This window comes from Schistocerca serialis, chromosome 9 (assembly GCF_023864345.2).
Source record: "Schistocerca serialis cubense isolate TAMUIC-IGC-003099 chromosome 9, iqSchSeri2.2, whole genome shotgun sequence".
Classification (NCBI taxonomy): Eukaryota; Metazoa; Arthropoda; class Insecta; order Orthoptera; family Acrididae; genus Schistocerca; species Schistocerca serialis.
The window spans coordinates 39,166,869-39,185,324 of NC_064646.1; the positions used below are offsets into that span (position 1 = coordinate 39,166,869).

General features: G+C 42.5%; 1 protein-coding gene across 5 annotated transcripts in view; it reads left to right on the top strand.

The window, feature by feature from the left end:
- LOC126419833 (UDP-glycosyltransferase UGT5-like) overlaps positions 1-18,456 on the top strand; it is a 199,221-nt gene that overhangs the window by 31,705 nt on the left and 149,060 nt on the right. For 2 of the 5 annotated variants that reach the window (XM_050087066.1, XM_050087065.1), the window contains exon 5: positions 10,792-11,011. The exons of the other annotated variants lie outside the window; for them this stretch is intronic. In XM_050087066.1, coding sequence (XP_049943023.1) covers positions 10,792-11,011 — 220 coding nt within the window. The remainder of the gene's footprint in view (positions 1-10,791; positions 11,012-18,456) is intronic. 5 annotated transcript variants of the gene reach the window in all.

Genomic DNA, 18,456 nt, shown 5'->3' on the forward strand with positions numbered 1-18,456 from the left:
ACAGTCCTCTTGAACATACGCTGAGATTTATACAAATTAAAATTCTCATTCTTAGTTAGCGGAATATTAATTACATATTCTAACACATTATTCTGAGGTACTGATTTTCTTTTCAACTTCCTCACTATCATCTAAGTTGATATCTACATTTGCTACTATATCTTTTCGATTTACACACAAGACGGTCCAGGCTATATGCATTGAAGTGCCAAAGAAACTGGTATAGGCATGCATATTCGAATACAGAGGTATGTTAACAGGCGGAATACGGTGCTATGACCGGCAACGCCTATCTAAGACAACATGGGTCTGTCGCAGTTGTTAGATCGGTTACTGCTACTACAATGGCAAGTTATTAAGATTTAAGTGAGTTTGAAAGTGGTGTTACAGTCGGCGCACAAGCGATGGGACACATCACCTCCGAGGTATCGATGAAGTGGGGATTTTCCCGTACGACCATTTCACGAGTGTACCGTGAATATCAGGAATCCGACATGGCTGCCGCCGGAAAAAGATCCTGCAAGAACAGGACCAACGACGACTAAAGAGAATCGTTCAACGTGACAGAAGTGCAACCCTTCCGCAAGTTGCTGCAGATTTCAATGCTGGGCCTTCAACAAGTGTCAGCGTACGAAACATCCAACGGAACATCATCGATATGGGCTTTCGGAGCCGTAGCCCCACTCGTGTACCCTTGATGACTGCACTATACAAAGCTTTACTCCTCACCTGGGCCCGTCAACACTGACATTTCACTCTTGATGACTGGAAACATGTTGCCTGGTCGGTCGAGCCTCGTTTCAAATTGTATCCAGCGGACGGACGTGTACGGGTATGGAGACAACCTCATGAATCCATGGGCCCTGCATGTCAGCCGGGGGGCTGTTCAAGCTGGTGGGGGCTCTCTAATAACCTGGGGCGTGCCCAGTCGTGGTGATAAGGAACCCTTGATACGTTGAGATACGACTCCGACAGGTGACACGTAAGTAAGCATCCTGTCTGATCAACTGCATCCATTCACGTCGATTGGCACTCCGATGGGCAATTCCAGCAGGACAATGCGACACTCGACAAGTTCAGAATTGCGACAGCGTGGCTCTAGGAACACCCTTCTGAGTTTAAACACTTTCGATGGCCACCAAACTCCCCAGATATGAACAATATAGAGCGTATCTGGGATGCCTTGCAACGTGCTGTTTACAAGACATCGCCATTCACTCGTACTCCTACGGATTTATGAACAGCCCTGCAGGATTCATGGTGTCAGTTCCCTCCAGCACCACTTCAGACATTAGGCGCGTCCGTGCGTCGTCGTGTTGCTGCACTTCTGCATGCTCGCGGGGGCCATTCGCGATATTAGGCATGTGTACCAATTTCTTTGGCTCATAAGACGCCCCAGGCGAATCACACTAGAAGAAATATAGTAGCAAATGAAGACACGAACCTAGATTGTAGAGAAAATATGGAAACTAAATTCAGTACCTCAGAAATACGATTTGAGTTGCCTTTGGAACTAGTCACGTCGAACATAGATGACTTAAAAGTAGCAGGGAAAAGATTAGAAGGCATTGATAAGTTCATAGATAAAGCACAGCTCGATATCGAATGAGACAAGAAAGTCCAAACGTATTAGTTTGCTCCCTACGTGAGTATATGTTTAGTTAGTTTAGTTATTGTATTTGTGTGAAACTTCCTGGCAGATTAAAACTGTGTGCCCGACCGAGACTCGAACTCGGGACCTTTGCCATTCACGGGCAAGTGCTCTACCATCTGAGCTACCGAAGCACGACTCACGCCCGCTACTCACAGCTTTACTTCTGCCAGTAACTCGTCTTCTACCTTCCAAACTTTACAGAAGCTCTCCTGCGAACCTCCGCTGCAGAGTGAAAATCTCATTCTGGAAACATCCCCCAGGCTATGGCTAAGCCATGTCTCTGCAGTATCCTTTCTTTCAGGAGTGCTAGTTCTGCAAGGTTCGCAGGAGAGCTTCTGTAAAGTTTGGAAGGTAGGAGACGAGGTACTGGCAGAAGTAAAGCTGTGAGGACCGGGCCTGAGTCGTGCTTCGGTAGCTCAGATTATAGAGCACTTGCCAGTGGAAGGCATGGGTCCCGAGTTCGAGTCTCGGTCTGGCAGACAGTTTTAATCTGCTAGGAAGTTTCATATCAGCGCACACTCCGCTGCAGAGTGAAAATATCATTCTGGTTCGTATTTGTGTGCTATTCAAAATGTAATTTTGTTAAATATTTGTATAAAAATTGTATAATGAGCCTGATGGAGGAAATTTCTGTCGTTCCATTTGTGTAATCACGACTGTGGTGACTGCACCAGAGCCAAATAGGCTGTGTTTACGAGCAGTGGGCGAGGAAGTGGTTCTCTATGAGAAACTACCAAGACCCTTCGATGATAGAGTGTTTATAAAAAATAGACGTTGATATGATGTTTTCTTTAAAGTGAGGTAGAAGAAACAAAAAATGAGAAACTTTAATTGTCTTAACGGCACTTTGTGTAGTGCCCATTAATGTACTTTTGGGGGGAGGCATCATGGCTTTAGGATATTTCAGTTATCTCATACTATAAAGAAAAAGAAGAGCCAGCCCCCGACATGATGAGACAAAAATGCAAACATGATATTTGTGGTAGATAACTCTTTTAAGCACAACTGGAAACCAGCTATCTCTTGGCGGTCAACAAATACGCCAGCATGGAACTCACATTTGTCACCTCACGAAACAAGTCGAGGGTCAGGGACAAATTCGTGGTAGGATAAAGCCAGAGCTAGATTTGGAGTGTTAAACGAGAGTTAAGGCTACCATGTGCACATGTAAGGTTCCAGAGGCTAATTGAGAACTGTGTAAAGGATCAGCTACGAGCAGCAGGCGTATCAGTACCAAGTATCCAGTTTTCAGTGAGCACCTCGCCAGTATAAAGACGTAACTGTTCGGTGACACCTAGAAGCAGCCACTGATGGAACTTCAGAAACTTCCACAACGAAAAGACGGTGAAATACCGACGTGGACACAGCTAAAACTGTCAGAGAAGTAGTACCTAATGTTTTCACTGGAATAGTGTTGAAAAGAGGCAGCTGGTCTGCGTCTCAAACAGCTGCTGTTGTGAATTTCAGTTAATAACAGGAAAAAGTCACTGATTAATACTTGTCTCCGGTGCGTAAGGCCAAGGGGTCAATCATTAATGAGCTAGGCCAAGTGTACATTAGTTCACAGGACGGGTGACAGGAAGAACACTCGTTTCTGATAGAAACTGTAGTCAGCTGTAATAAAAGTAACGCCCTTAGGATAGGATCTGGCTGAATCTATAGGAAATTATGTGACTCTGTATGTATAAGAAGATGTAGTTGTTGGAACACCTCACATGTCATTGTGCTTAACTTGCTACTCAGACAGAGCATTGCTGCCAAAAACAACTCTCTGTCACGAGTCGCCAACAAGTGACCAAGGGTATTCTGCTCCCTCTCATCTCTGCTATAAAGTTTTATCAGGGTAACTACAACAGCACGTTAAACTCACAATGTCGCCACGTAGCTGACACCGACCCTATACTTGTAAACTGGACCTTCCCATCGTCTGTTCTCCAGATGGTACTACAGAAAATATTCGCCATTGCTGATATCAGACTTTATGGAAATGTAGTATACTGAAAAAGTTCCTTTACGGCAGAGGGTGCTACATGCTACGTCACTGTGGAAAACCCAGACGGACAGCCGAGAACGGTTGTAACAGGTTATAATCACAAACGTGAGACACGTAACCTGCTGAAAGACAAATCTACCGACAAACGACATAGTTTGCTTCGTATTCTTGATGCTATGCAACAGCTGTTCCTAAGGTTAAAGAACGTGTTTGATGCTTACTAGGATTTTCCATACAAAGGTAGGACACTGAAAGACGTTTTTATGGAGTAGTAACGTCACTCTAGGATGTGTGGTGTGTGTGTGTGTGTACCTGATGGCTTTGCCGCTCACTTTTTATGTAGTATATGTTTCCGCAACAATGAAAGTCAGTATATGTGATGCGAATATCTGCTGCTTTTCTCTTGGTTTCCATTCAGATACCCTGCACATTTGTGGGTATTTTTGTAGAATGGAGAGTACATCACATGTCCTATAGCTATAATGACCTAGATGGAACAATAAACAACAGAACTGTGGCTTTCTTTGATATCAAGTAGCCGCCCGCGGTGGTCTCGCGGTTCTAGGCGCTCAGTCCGGAACCGCGGGACTGCTACGGTCGCAGGTTCGAATCCTGCCTCGGGCATGGATGTGTGTGATGTCCTCAGGTTAGTTAGGTTTAAATAGTTCTAAGCTCTAGGGGACTGATGACCACAGATGTTAAGTCCCATACTGCTCAGAGCCATTTGAACCATTTGATATCAAGTATCCATAAGTCAGGAGATAGATCCTGGCAAACAACATTCAGTCCCTATCAATAAAATGTTGTGAAGTTATTAGACTGAGATACCATAAGTACTTATGTGTAAGATGATTATTGCTTGATTGGAGTGCTGTGTAAGTTGTAAATTGTTACAGTTTTTCACAGTCAAAAAATTATCGTAGTTACTTCTTCGGTGCGATTGTTCCAAAACTGCGGTTTGTCAGTATTCTACCCACGAATCGAGAATCACTGTGCATGGGTTTCTTGTTTGTTTTGATCGGACTCTATGTCTGATCAGCATACAGTATATTTAGTATGTTTGTGCGATGAGTCAGGTCAGATCGCCTAAAAGGTCATCCTCAAGTCTTAAAGGTATTTCGAGAAAAGTGGAACGAAGTTCTGTCTGCACTGTACTGGCAGTAGACTGGTGTCCAAAATTAGAGCAACAAACCGCTATTTCCAGTGTGTAATTCACAGTATACTCCTACAAACTGTCAGTATATGCCCGTACACTCGCGTTATGCCTGGAAGATGTCATTCCAGTCAACGGACAACCCTTACCTGACGTCATGGCACCTATGAAACGGCGTAGTGTTGGAGGGTAGTCCCACATCCACAGTCGCTGTGTACACAATCACAGACGGTGCAGTATAGCACAGAGAAGACGCCTACCAGACACTTTGAGGTGGAAGGCCATGTTGTTGTCGTTATGGTCTTCAGTCCTGAGACTGGTTTGATGCAGCTCTCCGTGCTGCTCTATCCTATGCAAGCCTCTTCATCTCCCTGTACCTATTGCAACCTACATCCTTCTGAATCTGCTTAGTATATTCATCTCTTAGTCTCCCACTACGATTTTTACCCTCCACCCTGCCCTCCAGTACTAAATTGGTGATCCCTTGATGCCTCAGAACATGTCCTACCAACCGATCCCTTGTTCTAGTCAAGTTGTGCCACAAACTCCTCTTCTCCCCAATTCTATTCAATACCTCCTCATTAGTTATGTGATCTACCCATCTAATCTTCAGCATTCTTCTGTAGCACCACATTTCAGAAACTTCTATTCTCTTCTTGTCCAAACTATTTATCGTCCACGTTTCACTTTCATACATGGCTACACTCCATACAAATACTTTCAGAAACGACTTCCTGGCACTTAAATCTATACTCGATGTTAACAAATTTCTCTTCTTCAGAAACGCGTTCGTTGTCATTGCCAGTCTACGTTTTATATCCTCTCTACTTCGACCATCGTCAGATATTTTTCTCCCCAAATAGCAAAACTCCTTTACTACTATCAGTGTCTCATTTCCTAACCTAATTCCCTCAACATCACCCGTCTTAATTCGACTAACATTCCGTTATCCTCGTTTTGCTTTTGTTGATGTTCATCTTATACACTCCTTTCAAGACACTGTCCATTCCATTCAGTTGCTCTTCCAAGCCCTTTGCTGTCTCTGACAGAATTACTATGTCATTGGCAAGCTTCAAAGTTTTTATTTCTTCTCCATGGATTTTAATACCTACTCCGAACTTTTCTTTCATTTCCTTTACTGCTTGCTCAATATACAGATTGAATAGCATCAGGGAGAGACTACAACCCTGTCTCACTCCCTTCCCAATAACTGCTTCCCTTTCATGTCCCTCGACTCTTATAACTGCCATCTGGTTTCTGTACAAATTGTAAATAGCCTTTCGCTCCCCGTACTGTACCCCTGCCACCTTCAGAATTTGAAAGAGATTATTCCAGTCAGCATTGTCAAAAGCTTTCTCTAAGTCTACAAATGCTAGAAATGTAGCTTTGCCTTCCCTTAATCTTTATTCTAAGATAAGTCGTAGGGTCAGTATTGCCTCACGTGTTCCAACATTTCTACGGAATCCAAACTGATCTTCCCCGAGGTCGGTTTCTACCAGTTTTTCCAATCGTCTGTAAAGAATTCGCGTTAGTATTTTGCAGCTGTGACTTATTAAACTGATAGTTCGGTAATTTTCACATATGTCAACACTTGCTTTCTTTGGGATTGGAATTATTATACTCTTCTTAATGTTTGACGGAATTTCGCCTGTCTCATACATCTTGCTCACCAGATGGTAGAGTTTAGTCAGGACTGGCTCTCCCAAGGCTGTCAGTAGTTCTAATGGAATGTTGTCTACTCGCAGGGCCTTGTTTCGACTTAGGTCTTTCAGTGCTTTGTCAAACTCTTCACGCAGTATCCTATCTCCCATTACATTTTCATCTATGTCCTCTTCCATTGCGATAATATTGTCCTCAAGTACATCACTCTTATGTAGATCCTATATATACTCCTTACACCTTTCTGCTTTCCCTTCTTTGCTTAGAACTGGGTTTCCATCTGAGCTCTTGATATTGATACAAGTGGTTGTCTTTTCTCCAAAGGTCTCTTTAATTTTCCTGTAGGCAGTATCTATCTTACCGCTCATGAGATAAGCCTCTACATCCTTACATTTGTCCTCTAGCCGTCCCTGCTTAGCCATTTTGCACTTCATGTCGATCTCATTTTTGAGATGTTTCTATTCCTTTTTGCCTGCTCCACTTGCTGCATTTTTGTATTTTCTCCTTTCATCAATTAAATTCAGTATCTCTTCTGTTACCCAAGGATTTCTACTAGCCCTCGTCTTTTTACCTACTTGATCCTCTGCTGCCTTCACTATTTCACCCCTCAAAGCTACCGATTCTTCTTCTACTGTATTTCTTTCCCCCATTCCTGTCAATTGTTCCCTTATGCTCTCCCTGAAACTCTGTACAACCTCTGGTTCTTTCAGTTTATCCAGGTCCCATCTCCTTAAATTCCCACCTTTTTTGCAGTTTATTCAGTTTTAGGAAGAATAAAACCAGGGCAGTCGCAAACTGATGTAGCCGGATGGCTTAATGTGAATCGTTCCATTGTTTCTCGGATATGGCGACAGTTTATAGACACCAATACTGTATCCCTAAAACCAGGGCAGGGTCGACCACGTATGACACCAGGATTGGCTGTAAGGGCATGACAATACCGTCTTGGTACTGCGCGGTAGGCGGCATCTGATGTCCCAGCATCCACCGGACGTGCTGTATCGAGGCAGAAGTCTTCGGCAGAGTGGCCTTTATTGTCGGGGACTTGCTGCATGTGTACCTGTGACGCGTCTTCACACAAGGGAACGTCTAGAGTTGAGTCGTCAACTGACACCTGGACTGTCGAACGGTGGTCCAACGTTCTCTTCACGGATGAGTCCCGATCTCGTCTGGAGAGTGACTCCCAAAGGATTCGGATCTGGAGGGAATGTGGAACACGATTTCGGGACCCAAACATTGTGGAAAGACACCGAAAAAATGGTTCAAATGACTCTGAGCATTATGGGACTTAACTTCTGAGGTCATCATCCCCTAGACTTAGAAATACTTAAACCTAACTAATCTAAGGACATCACACACATGCATGCCCGTGGCAGGAATCGTACCTGCGGCCGTAGCAGTCGCGCGGGTCCAGACTGAAGCGCCTAGAACCGCTCGGCCACCGTGGCTGGCCGAAAGAGACCGATATCGAGGAATATCGCTGATGGTGTAAGCAGGGATTATGTTGACCACTCGAACATATCGTCATGAAATTTTACGGGTGAATCGGCGAGATTTAATTGCTGTGAGGTAGCGTGACGAGATCTTGGGACTTCACGTGCGGTTACTGCGAGGACTACGTATTAATGGACGATAGTGCTCGGCCTCATAGAGCACGTGCGGTTGAAGTTTTCTCGGAAACGAAAGATACCGCACGCAAGTTGTAGCGTGCTCGATCTCCGAATTTGAATCCCCTAGAGCACATGTGGGGTGCACTTGGGAAACGGGTTGCACCACGCCACCAACCACTCTGCAAGATCTAGAAGCAGTGCTGCGGAAAGAATGGGCGTTAGGGCCTCAACATGAGATTCGTGACATCATTCACAGCATATCCTGTCGATGGCAAGCCTATACTGATGCCGGATGTGGTCAGATCCCACACTGAGCACATTAACCAGCTGCGTACAAATACGTTAAGTTGGAAAAAAATGAAGAAAATTTTTGTCTTACGTTAATCTTGTTGCAATTGTTTATGTTTCTAGTATCCTGTCACCTGTTTATACTGTTTCGTGGAAAAATAAACGCAATCTTGCAAAACTTCCCTTTGTTGCTTTAGTTTGGACACCAGTGGAATTAGAGTGTTTTCTATGAAACTTGAGCGCTGTAAAGCAAGAAAGGAGTTCCTACATTTCATGGCTGTCGTATTTTGGATGCCGAGCGAGTTAGCCGCGTGGTCTTAGGTGCCTTGCGACGGTTTATGAGGCCCTCCCCGTGGGAGGTTCGAGTCCTCCCTCGGATTAGATTAGATTAGATTAATACTAGTTCCATGGATCATGAATACGATATTTCGTAATGATGTGGAACGAGTCAAATTTTTCAATATGTGACATAATTAAGTTAATTTAACAACATAATTAAGTTAATGTACCAACTTTTTAATTTTTTTAATAATTTTTTTTCTTAATTTATATCCAAAAATTCCTCTATGGAGTAGAAAGAGTTGTCATTCAGGAATTCTTTTAATTTCCTCTTAAATACTTGTTGGTTATCTGTCAGACTTTTGATACTATTTGGTAAGTGACCAAAGACTTTAGTGCCAGTATAATTCACCCCTTTCTGTGCCAAAGTTATATTTAATCTTGAATAGTGGAGATCATCCTTTCTCCTAGTATTGTAGTTATGCACACTTCTATTACTTTGGAATTGGGTTTGGTTGTTAATGACAAATTTCATAAGAGAGTATATATACTGAGAAGCTACTGTGAATATCCCTAGATCCTTAATTCAATGTCTGCAGGATTATCTTGGGTGGACTCCAGCTATTATTCTGATTACACGCTTTTGTTCAATAAATACTTTATTCCTCAGTGATGAATTACCCCAAAATATGATGCCATATGCAAGCAATGAGTGAAAATAGGGGTAGTAAGCTAATTTGCTAAGATGTTTATCACCAAAATTTGCAATGATCCTTATTGCATAAGTAACTGAACTCAAACGTTTCAACAGATCATCAATGTGTTTCTTCCAATTAATCTCTCATCAATGGACACACCTAAAACTTATGAATATTCTACCTTAGCTATATGCTTCTGATTAAGGTCTATATTTATTAATGGCATCATACCGTTTATTGTACGGAACTGTATGTACTGTGTCTTATCAAAATTCAGTGAGAGACCGTTTACAAGAACCACTTAGTAATTTTCCAAAAGACATTACTGACAATTTCATCAGTTGATTCTTGGTTGTCAGGTGTGATTACTATACTTGTGTCATCAGCAAAGAGAACTAACTTTGCCTCTTCATGAATATAGAATGGCAAGTCATTAATATATATTAAGAACAACAAAGGACCCAAGACCGACCCTTGTGGAACTCCATTCTTGATAGTTCCCCAGTTTGTGGAGTGTGTTGATATTTGAATATTATGAGAACTGCTTATTTCAACTATCTGCACTCTTCCAGTTAGGTGCAAATTAAACCATTTGTGCACTGTCCCACTCATGCCACAATACTTGAGCTTGTCTAGCAGAATTTCATGATTTACACAATCAAAACTCTTTGAGAGATCACAAAAAATCCCAATGTGTGGTGTTCGGTTATTCAGATCATTCAAAATTTGATTGGTGAAAGCATATATGGCATTTTCTGTTGAAAAACCTCTCTGGAAACCAAACTGACATTTTGTTAGTACTTCATTTTTACAGATATGTGAAGCTACTCTTGAATACATTACTTTCTCAAAAATTTTGGATGAAGCTGTTAGAAAAGGAGATTGCACGGTAATTGTTGACTTCAGATCTATACCGTTTTTCATGCAAAGGTATAACAATGGTATATTTCAGTCTATCAGGGAAAATGCCCTGTTCCAGAGAGCTATTACACAGTTGGCTGAGAATCTCACTTATCTGTTGAGAACAAGCTTTTAGTATTTTGCTGGAAAGGCCATCAATTCCACGTGAGGTTTTGCTTTTAAGCAAGTTTATTATTTTCGTAATTTCAGAGGGAGAAGTGGCTGAGATTTCAATTGTATCAAATTGCATAGGTATGGCCTCTTCCATGTGTATGTGTGTGTGTGTGTGTGTGTGTGTGTGTGTGTGTGTGTGTGTGTGTTGCCCTTAGTGTAAGTTAGATTAAGTAGTTTGTAATCCTAGGGACCGATGACCTCAGCAGTTTGGTCCCATAGGAACTTACCACAAATTTCCGAAATTCCTTTTGGGCGAACAGCTTTTGCTGTCCAGAGGCTGTTGTCGACACAGTGCGTGCGATAGAAAATCACGCCGCACATTATCACGACTGCAGTGCACCAGCCGAGTGGCGGCTACAGCTTTGGCTTCGCTTGTTTCGCAGCGCACAAGAACGTGCAGGCGTTCATCACGCACGGCGGGCTGCTCAGCACGCAGGAGGCGACGGCCAGGGGGGTGCCTCTGGTGGGGATCCCTGTGTTTGGCGACCAGTTGCTCAACATGGCGCAGGCGCAGAGGCAGGGCTACGCGGTCACGCTGGCCGTCAGCAACGTCACAGAGGCGTCGCTGCAGTGGGCGCTCGACGAGGTGCTCACCGTCCCCAGGTGAGCGGGCTGCGGCTCACAGTATGGCGGGCAGAGAAATCTGACGTTTGCGAGAGATTGGTGGCTTTTTCTCCCAGCAACTGCCTACGAAAAATTAGTGTGTGCCTAGACATTCGTATTCCTACATGTACTAATCCTACTTGTACATTAGAGGCTTATCTCACTAGGGGTAAGATAGATAATGCCTACAGGAAAATTAAAGAGACCTTTGGAGAAAAGAGAACCAGTTGCATGAATATCAAGAGCTCAGATGGGAATCCAGTCCTAAGCAAAGAAGGGAAAGCAGAAAGGTGGAAGGAGTATATAGAGAGCCTATACAAGGGCGATGTAATTGAGGACAATATTATGGAAATGGAAGAGGATGTAGATGAAGATGAAATGGGAGATATGATACTGCGTGAAGAGTTTGACAGGGCACTGAGAGACCTGAATCGAAACAAGGACCCGGAAGTAGACAACATTCCATTGGAACTACTGACAGCCTTGGGAGAGCCAGTCATGACAAAACTCTACCATCTGGTGAGCAAGATGTATGAGACAGGTGAAATACCCTCTGACTTCAAGAAGAATATAATAATTTCAATCACAAAGAAAGCAGGTGTTGACAGATGAGAAAATTACCGAACTATCAGTTTAATAAGTCACGGCTGCAAAATACTGACGCGAATTCTTTACAGACGAATGGAAAAACTGGCAGAAGCCGACCTTGGAGAAGATCAGTTTGGATTCCGCAGAAATGTTGGAACATGTGAGGCAAGGCAAACTTACGTTTCTAGCATTTGTAGACTTAGAGAAAGCTTTCGACAATGTTGACTGGAATAATCTTTTTCAAATTCTAAAGATGGCAGGGGTAAAATAGAGGGAGCGAAAGGCTATTTACAATTTGTACAGAAACCAGATGGCAGTTATAAGGGTCGAGGGGCATGAAAGGGAAGCAGTGGTTGGAAAGGGAGTGAGACAGGGTTGTAGCCTCTCCCCAAAGTTATTCAATCTGTATATTGAGCAAGCAGTAAAGGAAACAAAAGAAAAATTCCGAGTAGGTATTAAAATCCGTGGAGAAGAAAAAAAAACTTTGAGGTTCGGCTATGAGATTGTAATTCTGTCAGAGACAGTTGAACGGAATGGACAGTGTCTTGAAAGGAGGATATAAGATGAACATCAACAAAAGCAAAACAAGGATAATGGAATGTAGTCTAATTAATTCGGGTGATGCTAAGGGAATTAGATTAGGGAATGAGACACTTAAAGTAGTAAAGGAGTTTTGCTATTTGGGGAGCAAAATAACTGATGATGGTCGAAGTAGAGAGGATATAAAATGTAGATTGGCAATGGCAAGGAGGGCGTTTCTGAAGAAGAAAAATTTGTTAACATCGAGTATAGATTTAAGTGTAAGGAAGTCGTTTCTGAAAGTATTTGTATGGAGTGTTGCCATGTATGGAAGTGAAAGATGGATGATACATAGTTTGTACAAGAAGAGAACAGAAGCATTCGAAATGTGGTGCTACAGAAGAATGCTGAAGATTAGATGGTTAGATCACATAACTAATGAGGAGGTATTGAATAGAATTGGGCAAAAGAGGAGCTTATGGCACAACTTGACTAGAAGAAGGGATCCGTCGGTAGGACATGTTCTGAGACATAGAGGGATCACCAATTTAGTATTGGAGGGCAGCGTGGAGGGTAAAAATCGTAGAGGGAGACCAAGAGATGAATAAACTAAGCAGATTCAGAAGGATGTAGGTTGCAGTAATTACTGGGAGATGAAGAAGCTTGCACAGGATAGAGTAGCATGGAGAGCTGCGTCAAACCAGTCTCAGGACTGAAGACAACAACAACAACAACAACTTGTACATTTATACTCCGCAAACCACCGTATGGCATGGGAAGTATTGTGAGATCTACCTATAGTTTCTGTTCAATGGCGTTAATTGACGGCCCTGTTCAAAACCTAGACTCTCTGACAGGAGAAGTTGAGCTCCTGGAAGACACTGCTGGATGCCAGTGTAACTTTGTTCACGTAATAATCATCTTTGTGTTGAAGCTCTTTCCTTCCGTGTTTGCTTTAACGATACGTATGTTCTTGGATAGGGTCCGCCTTTAGCCAAACACAAGGGGTAAAAATAGCCTACAGGACAGACAACTCAACACAGAGAAAACTAAGGACAACCAACACAAGTACATACAAACGCAACACATCTGGTATTTGCCAACTAACATGTCAGGACTGCAAAGTCGGTTATATAGGACAGACAAGAAGAAACTTTAATACCAGATACGCAGAACACAGAAGAGCATTAAAAAGTAACAGCGATCAATCCACATTTGCTGAACACCTCATGGACAAGAAACGTAAGCTAACAAACATCAACACAGATTTGAAAATTCTCGAATGCAGCAACAGTCCCCCACAAAAACTGATAATTGAAGAAAATTATCAGATACAAAAAGCCATAGTGGAAGGGAAACAAGTGATAAATAAATATACAGCTCTGTTCTCTGCCCTCAAAGAATTATTAGACAAGACCAACCAATAGAGCTCTCACCCCCACCCGCCGCCCCACAAACACACACACACACAAACACCCCCCTCCCTCTCTCTCTCTCTCTCTCCCTTATCACACACACGAAAGAAAGAAAAAAAATCACAGACACCTCTGAAAGATTCAGAACAACCGCCAGGAACACCTTCAACTATTCCATTGTCAGCCATCTTGTTTTTACACCTTCAATTGTTCCACTGCCCGCCATGTTTGTTTTTACAGCTGGTGAAGCAGTGACAGTGGCAACTCAATATATAGAGTTCGACAGTGATGAAGATGATTAAAAGGAAAATGTAAGTGGAACATTATGTTAATAGACACACACACACACACATACACTCATACACACACACACACACACACACACACACACACACATATATATATATATATATATATATATATATATATATATAGAATTAAATAATTTCAGGCATAGAAATAACAAGTTTTCAAATCGTAATTTTGGTTTAAACAATTTATCTACTTTATGGTATAAGTGGTTGCAGATGACAAACTGTGGAGCAAAATGGTCACTGTAGAAACACAACACATCAGAAAAACCACACCATGTGGTAAAAAGGTATGAATTCGTAATTTATGTGTTTTTTTCAGATATCTGTAATTACGATTTAAATACTAAGAGCTACATGTATACAAACAACAAAGAACACTCTTTATCTTTAACAGATGAAAAATAAAAGCCCACTCAAGATGCTGCAACTGCGGTAAAACATGTTTGGGTTAAAAAACAAAATTGTGTTTTGCTAAAGGCGGACCGTATCGAAAAACATATGTCTTGTTCACGTACATGCAATGGGAGAGACTATGTAAGTTACTTAGAGTTGAAGTTTTCTGTCGCAGGTAGAGCAGCCACAAAAGTGCATTTGGGTTGTTACCAGGCCCGGTAAGATACATAAGGGGCGTGAACATAGCCACGTGGTGGGTGATCACTGGTGAAGGACAAGAAGACGCTGCATACTCTTGTGACCTTTACCAGAAACTAACAGAGTTTGAATGAAATTCTAAAACCCTCAAAGTCTGCACAGAAGATTTTGGTTTTTTTAAAATGCCTATCAGTTTCGAACTTTAGTCCATTATCAAGCTACCCTGCAGAACAGAATGCACCATGTTACAATTTACATTTCAATACATAAGGTCAACTAAAGTAGAAATGCATTTGTTAAGATGATTACATACTTCATAGGTCCTACCACACTGAGTGTACGCTGGCCACATTACTTGTGTGAGGGGCTAAGTGCAAAGTACTGTTCGCCTACGGCAGTCCAGCGCCGTGTGCATGTGGGCAGTGTTTCTTGAGCACTGAACATCGTTAAGTAAGCTCAGGTTGGGGCCACTGAATGGACTATCCCATGGTCAGGCGTTTGTTTTGTTTTACAAATAACACCCATGTATGAGGATAAACAACCTCACTGTGGTACAGTCCTTTCACTCCCCCCAACCTGAGTTTAGCTAATGATGTTCAGTACTCACGTGACATTGTTTTCCTGCACGCAGCACTGCACCGTCGTTCGCAAATAGTATTTTGTATTTAGCCACTCATGTGAGGAATGTTGCCAGCATGTGCACAATATGGTAGGACTTACGTGGTACGTAATCATGTTGTCAAATGCATTTGCACTTTGTTTGACTGTACGTACTGTATGTGTAAATTGTAACATGGTACACTCTGTCCTACTGGATGGCTTGATGATGGACTTAAGTCCGAAAATGGTCGTTATTTAAATGAAAACAACCTCGTACTCATCTCTGACGGTTTTACAGATTCATTGAATCATAGTAAGTTACTGCATATTGCCATCCAGCATGTTGAAAATGAGAAACAGGGTTGAAAGGGCTCTTATTGGAGGTCGTTTCCATTTGACTGGGTGGTCTAACAACCCAACCACAACAAAGGTCAAAAATTAATTACGATTGTAGTGTTGCTCACGCTGCTAAATACTGCATTTTCGGGCAACAACAGAGTTATATTATGTGGCAGGTGTCATTAGAGCACAGTTAATAAAGTCATTTCTTGAAATAATGGATAAACTAGGCACTCATCTTTTCGTGTTTCCCACGTTGGTCTCGTTGTGAACTCATGGCTCAATCGTCGAAAATCTAGGTAGTGATAATTCCAAGCTCGCATGCAAAGAGGCCTAGGTGTTATTCTGCGATATTCAAAAGTTTTATAGATGTGTTTCATAAATCATTCTTGAAGATTAAATTTTGCAAGTTAGGACAATGATGATATAAAAAAGTAATTAGCACTCCGAATTTAACTTACACTTCTTTTTTATTATTTTTGTTGCAATATCACGTAACTCGTTCCGAAACATCACTTCACAATATAAAACATACTTTAAAATATCTTCCTCACTGTTAAAGTTAACATTTCATAAACTGAATACAATTTGCGTCTTTTTAACATGACGAGCAAAGCTCGACTCTCTAATAACAGCTTACGCGCCCAAAAATCAGAGTTACAAGTACGTCAATGATCATAGTGACAAAAGAAACAATACACATAACAATAATATCATTGCAATATATACATATCGATGAATCGAAGTGCCTCTACATTAATGAAATCAGATCTGAATGTTGTCACAGGAATATGTTAACTATTTTACAGAAACACAGTAGAATATTGCTGGTATCGAGAGGCTGAGGTGAGGTGCCGTAATGGTTACGTAATTCAAGTACCATTACTGTGGTCAGATAATGCAATACCCAGGTAGTTTTTAGGGAGGGAGCATTCAGACAAGTGGCGGCTGCCGTATTCGTTGTCAAGTTACTGGTCAGCTATATGTGGCCATCACAAGGTAGAATGGCCGCATTGTGAAGTGAGCACTTTGTAACCTCTTCACATCTATGTCTACATATTCAATTACATCTATATACATACACCACACTCCACCTTACGGCCCGTGGCGGAGGGTATCTTGTTCCACTACTAGCCATTTCGTTCCCTGTTCCACTTGCAGATAGAGTGACTACCTATACACCTCCATATGAGCCATAATTCTAATATCTTATCATCGTAGTCCTTACGCGAAACGTACGTTCCCGGCAGTAGGATCATTCTGCCGTCAGCTTCAAACTCCGGTTCTCTGAATTTTCTCCATAGTGTCCCACGTAAAGAACGTCGCCTTCCCTCCAAGGATTTCCATTTCAGTTTTCAAAGCATCTCCGTAATACTTGCGTGTGGTTCGAACCCACCAGTAACAAACCTAGCACCCTGCCTCTGAACAGTTACGACCCTATCTGGTGCGGGTCCCAAACATTCGAGCAATACTCAAGAATAGACCGCACCAGTGTCCTACGTGAGGTCTCCTCTACATATGAACCACAGTTTCGTAAAATTCTTCCAACGAACCCAAGTCGACCACTCGCCTTCTCTGCCACAATCTTCACATGCCCGTTCCAGTTCGTGCCGCCTTGCAATGTTACGCTCAGATATTTAAACGGCGAGACTGTGTCAACAAGTGCACTGCTAATACTGTGCCCGTCATCCAAGAACCAGTATTGTCCCTCCTTTATTCTGTGTCATCCCATATCATTTGCCAGAGACTAGCAACAGCTGGGCAGGGAATTACTGTCCCGTGTGCAGGCTACATGGCTTGAACAATCGTGTTTGGACTGATGTCACAACCAGAAAGCATGGACTGCCAGCGAATGGTGTCGCATTGTTTTCCGTTATGAATCATGGTTCTGCACTACTGTGGATTACCGTTGTCAGTGAGTGTGGCGGAAAATTGGGGAGGAGTCATATTCTCCCAATGATTTGGAGAGGCACAGCGGTGCTACTGCTGGGGTCAGGTGTGGGAAACCATAGGGTAAGACATCAGCCCACAGCTGGTAGAGACTGAGGGAACTCTGATGCGTGTTCATCTGACAGTATGGTGATGCCATTTATCAAGAGGACAATTCTCGTTGACACACGCCATGTGACGCACTGAACTGGCTGCCTGGTGTTGGGATACTCCCGTGTTCAGCAACACCCAAGATCTGTCCCCAATAGAAGATGTGAGGGACCAGTTTGGATGTCAATCCCAGTCTCAGTACGTAGGATATCAAGGACCAATTTCAATAGTTAAGGGTCAGCTTACATCAAGAGAGGGTGTAAAGGCCATATGGCACGGTTTCCAAACGAACTAATACATGCTTCCTATCCAGAAGGGGTGCAGCACCATACTGATAAATGAGATCACACCAGCCAGTTTTTTTATCAACCTGACACTGTTTCATAATCACCTCTCCTCTCAACCCATGAAATTTCATTTCGTTTTCTCCTCCCCTTCTGGGCCCTTCACCTTCTTTTGTCAGGCACTGAAGATACCCAGATTCCTGACTCCAATGGGCGCCCTTGTCTTGTAGCCATTTGTCGTCCAGAGTTGTAGGCCCAAGGCCTTATGTGATGACTGAGGTGTTCTTGAATCTGAGAAATGCAAATCGAAGCACCTTAAAAGTGATGCTCTTGAAAAATATTAAAGTTCAGGTACTAACTAAAGAAGAATTCAGACGAATAGCTGAAAAGAGTCAATAGGGGTCAATTACCAGAGGGAGAGACTGGATTCGTGATTTCCTGTCAGGAAGGTTGCAGTCCGTAGTATCAGTTGCAAAGCGATTTAGAAAAGATTGCTGTATGGTGTGGCAGGTGGCAGTTGACGCTAAATAACGAAAAGTGTGAGGTGATCCACAGGAGTTCCAAAACAAATCCGTTGGAATTCGATTACTTGATAAATAGTACAATTCTCAAGGCTGTCAATTCAACTAAGTACCTGGGTGTTAAAATTAAGAACAACTTCAGTTGGAAAGACCACATAGACAATATTGTGGGGAAGGCGAGCCAAAGGTTGCGTTTCATTGGCAGGACACTTAGAAGATGCAACAAGTCTACTA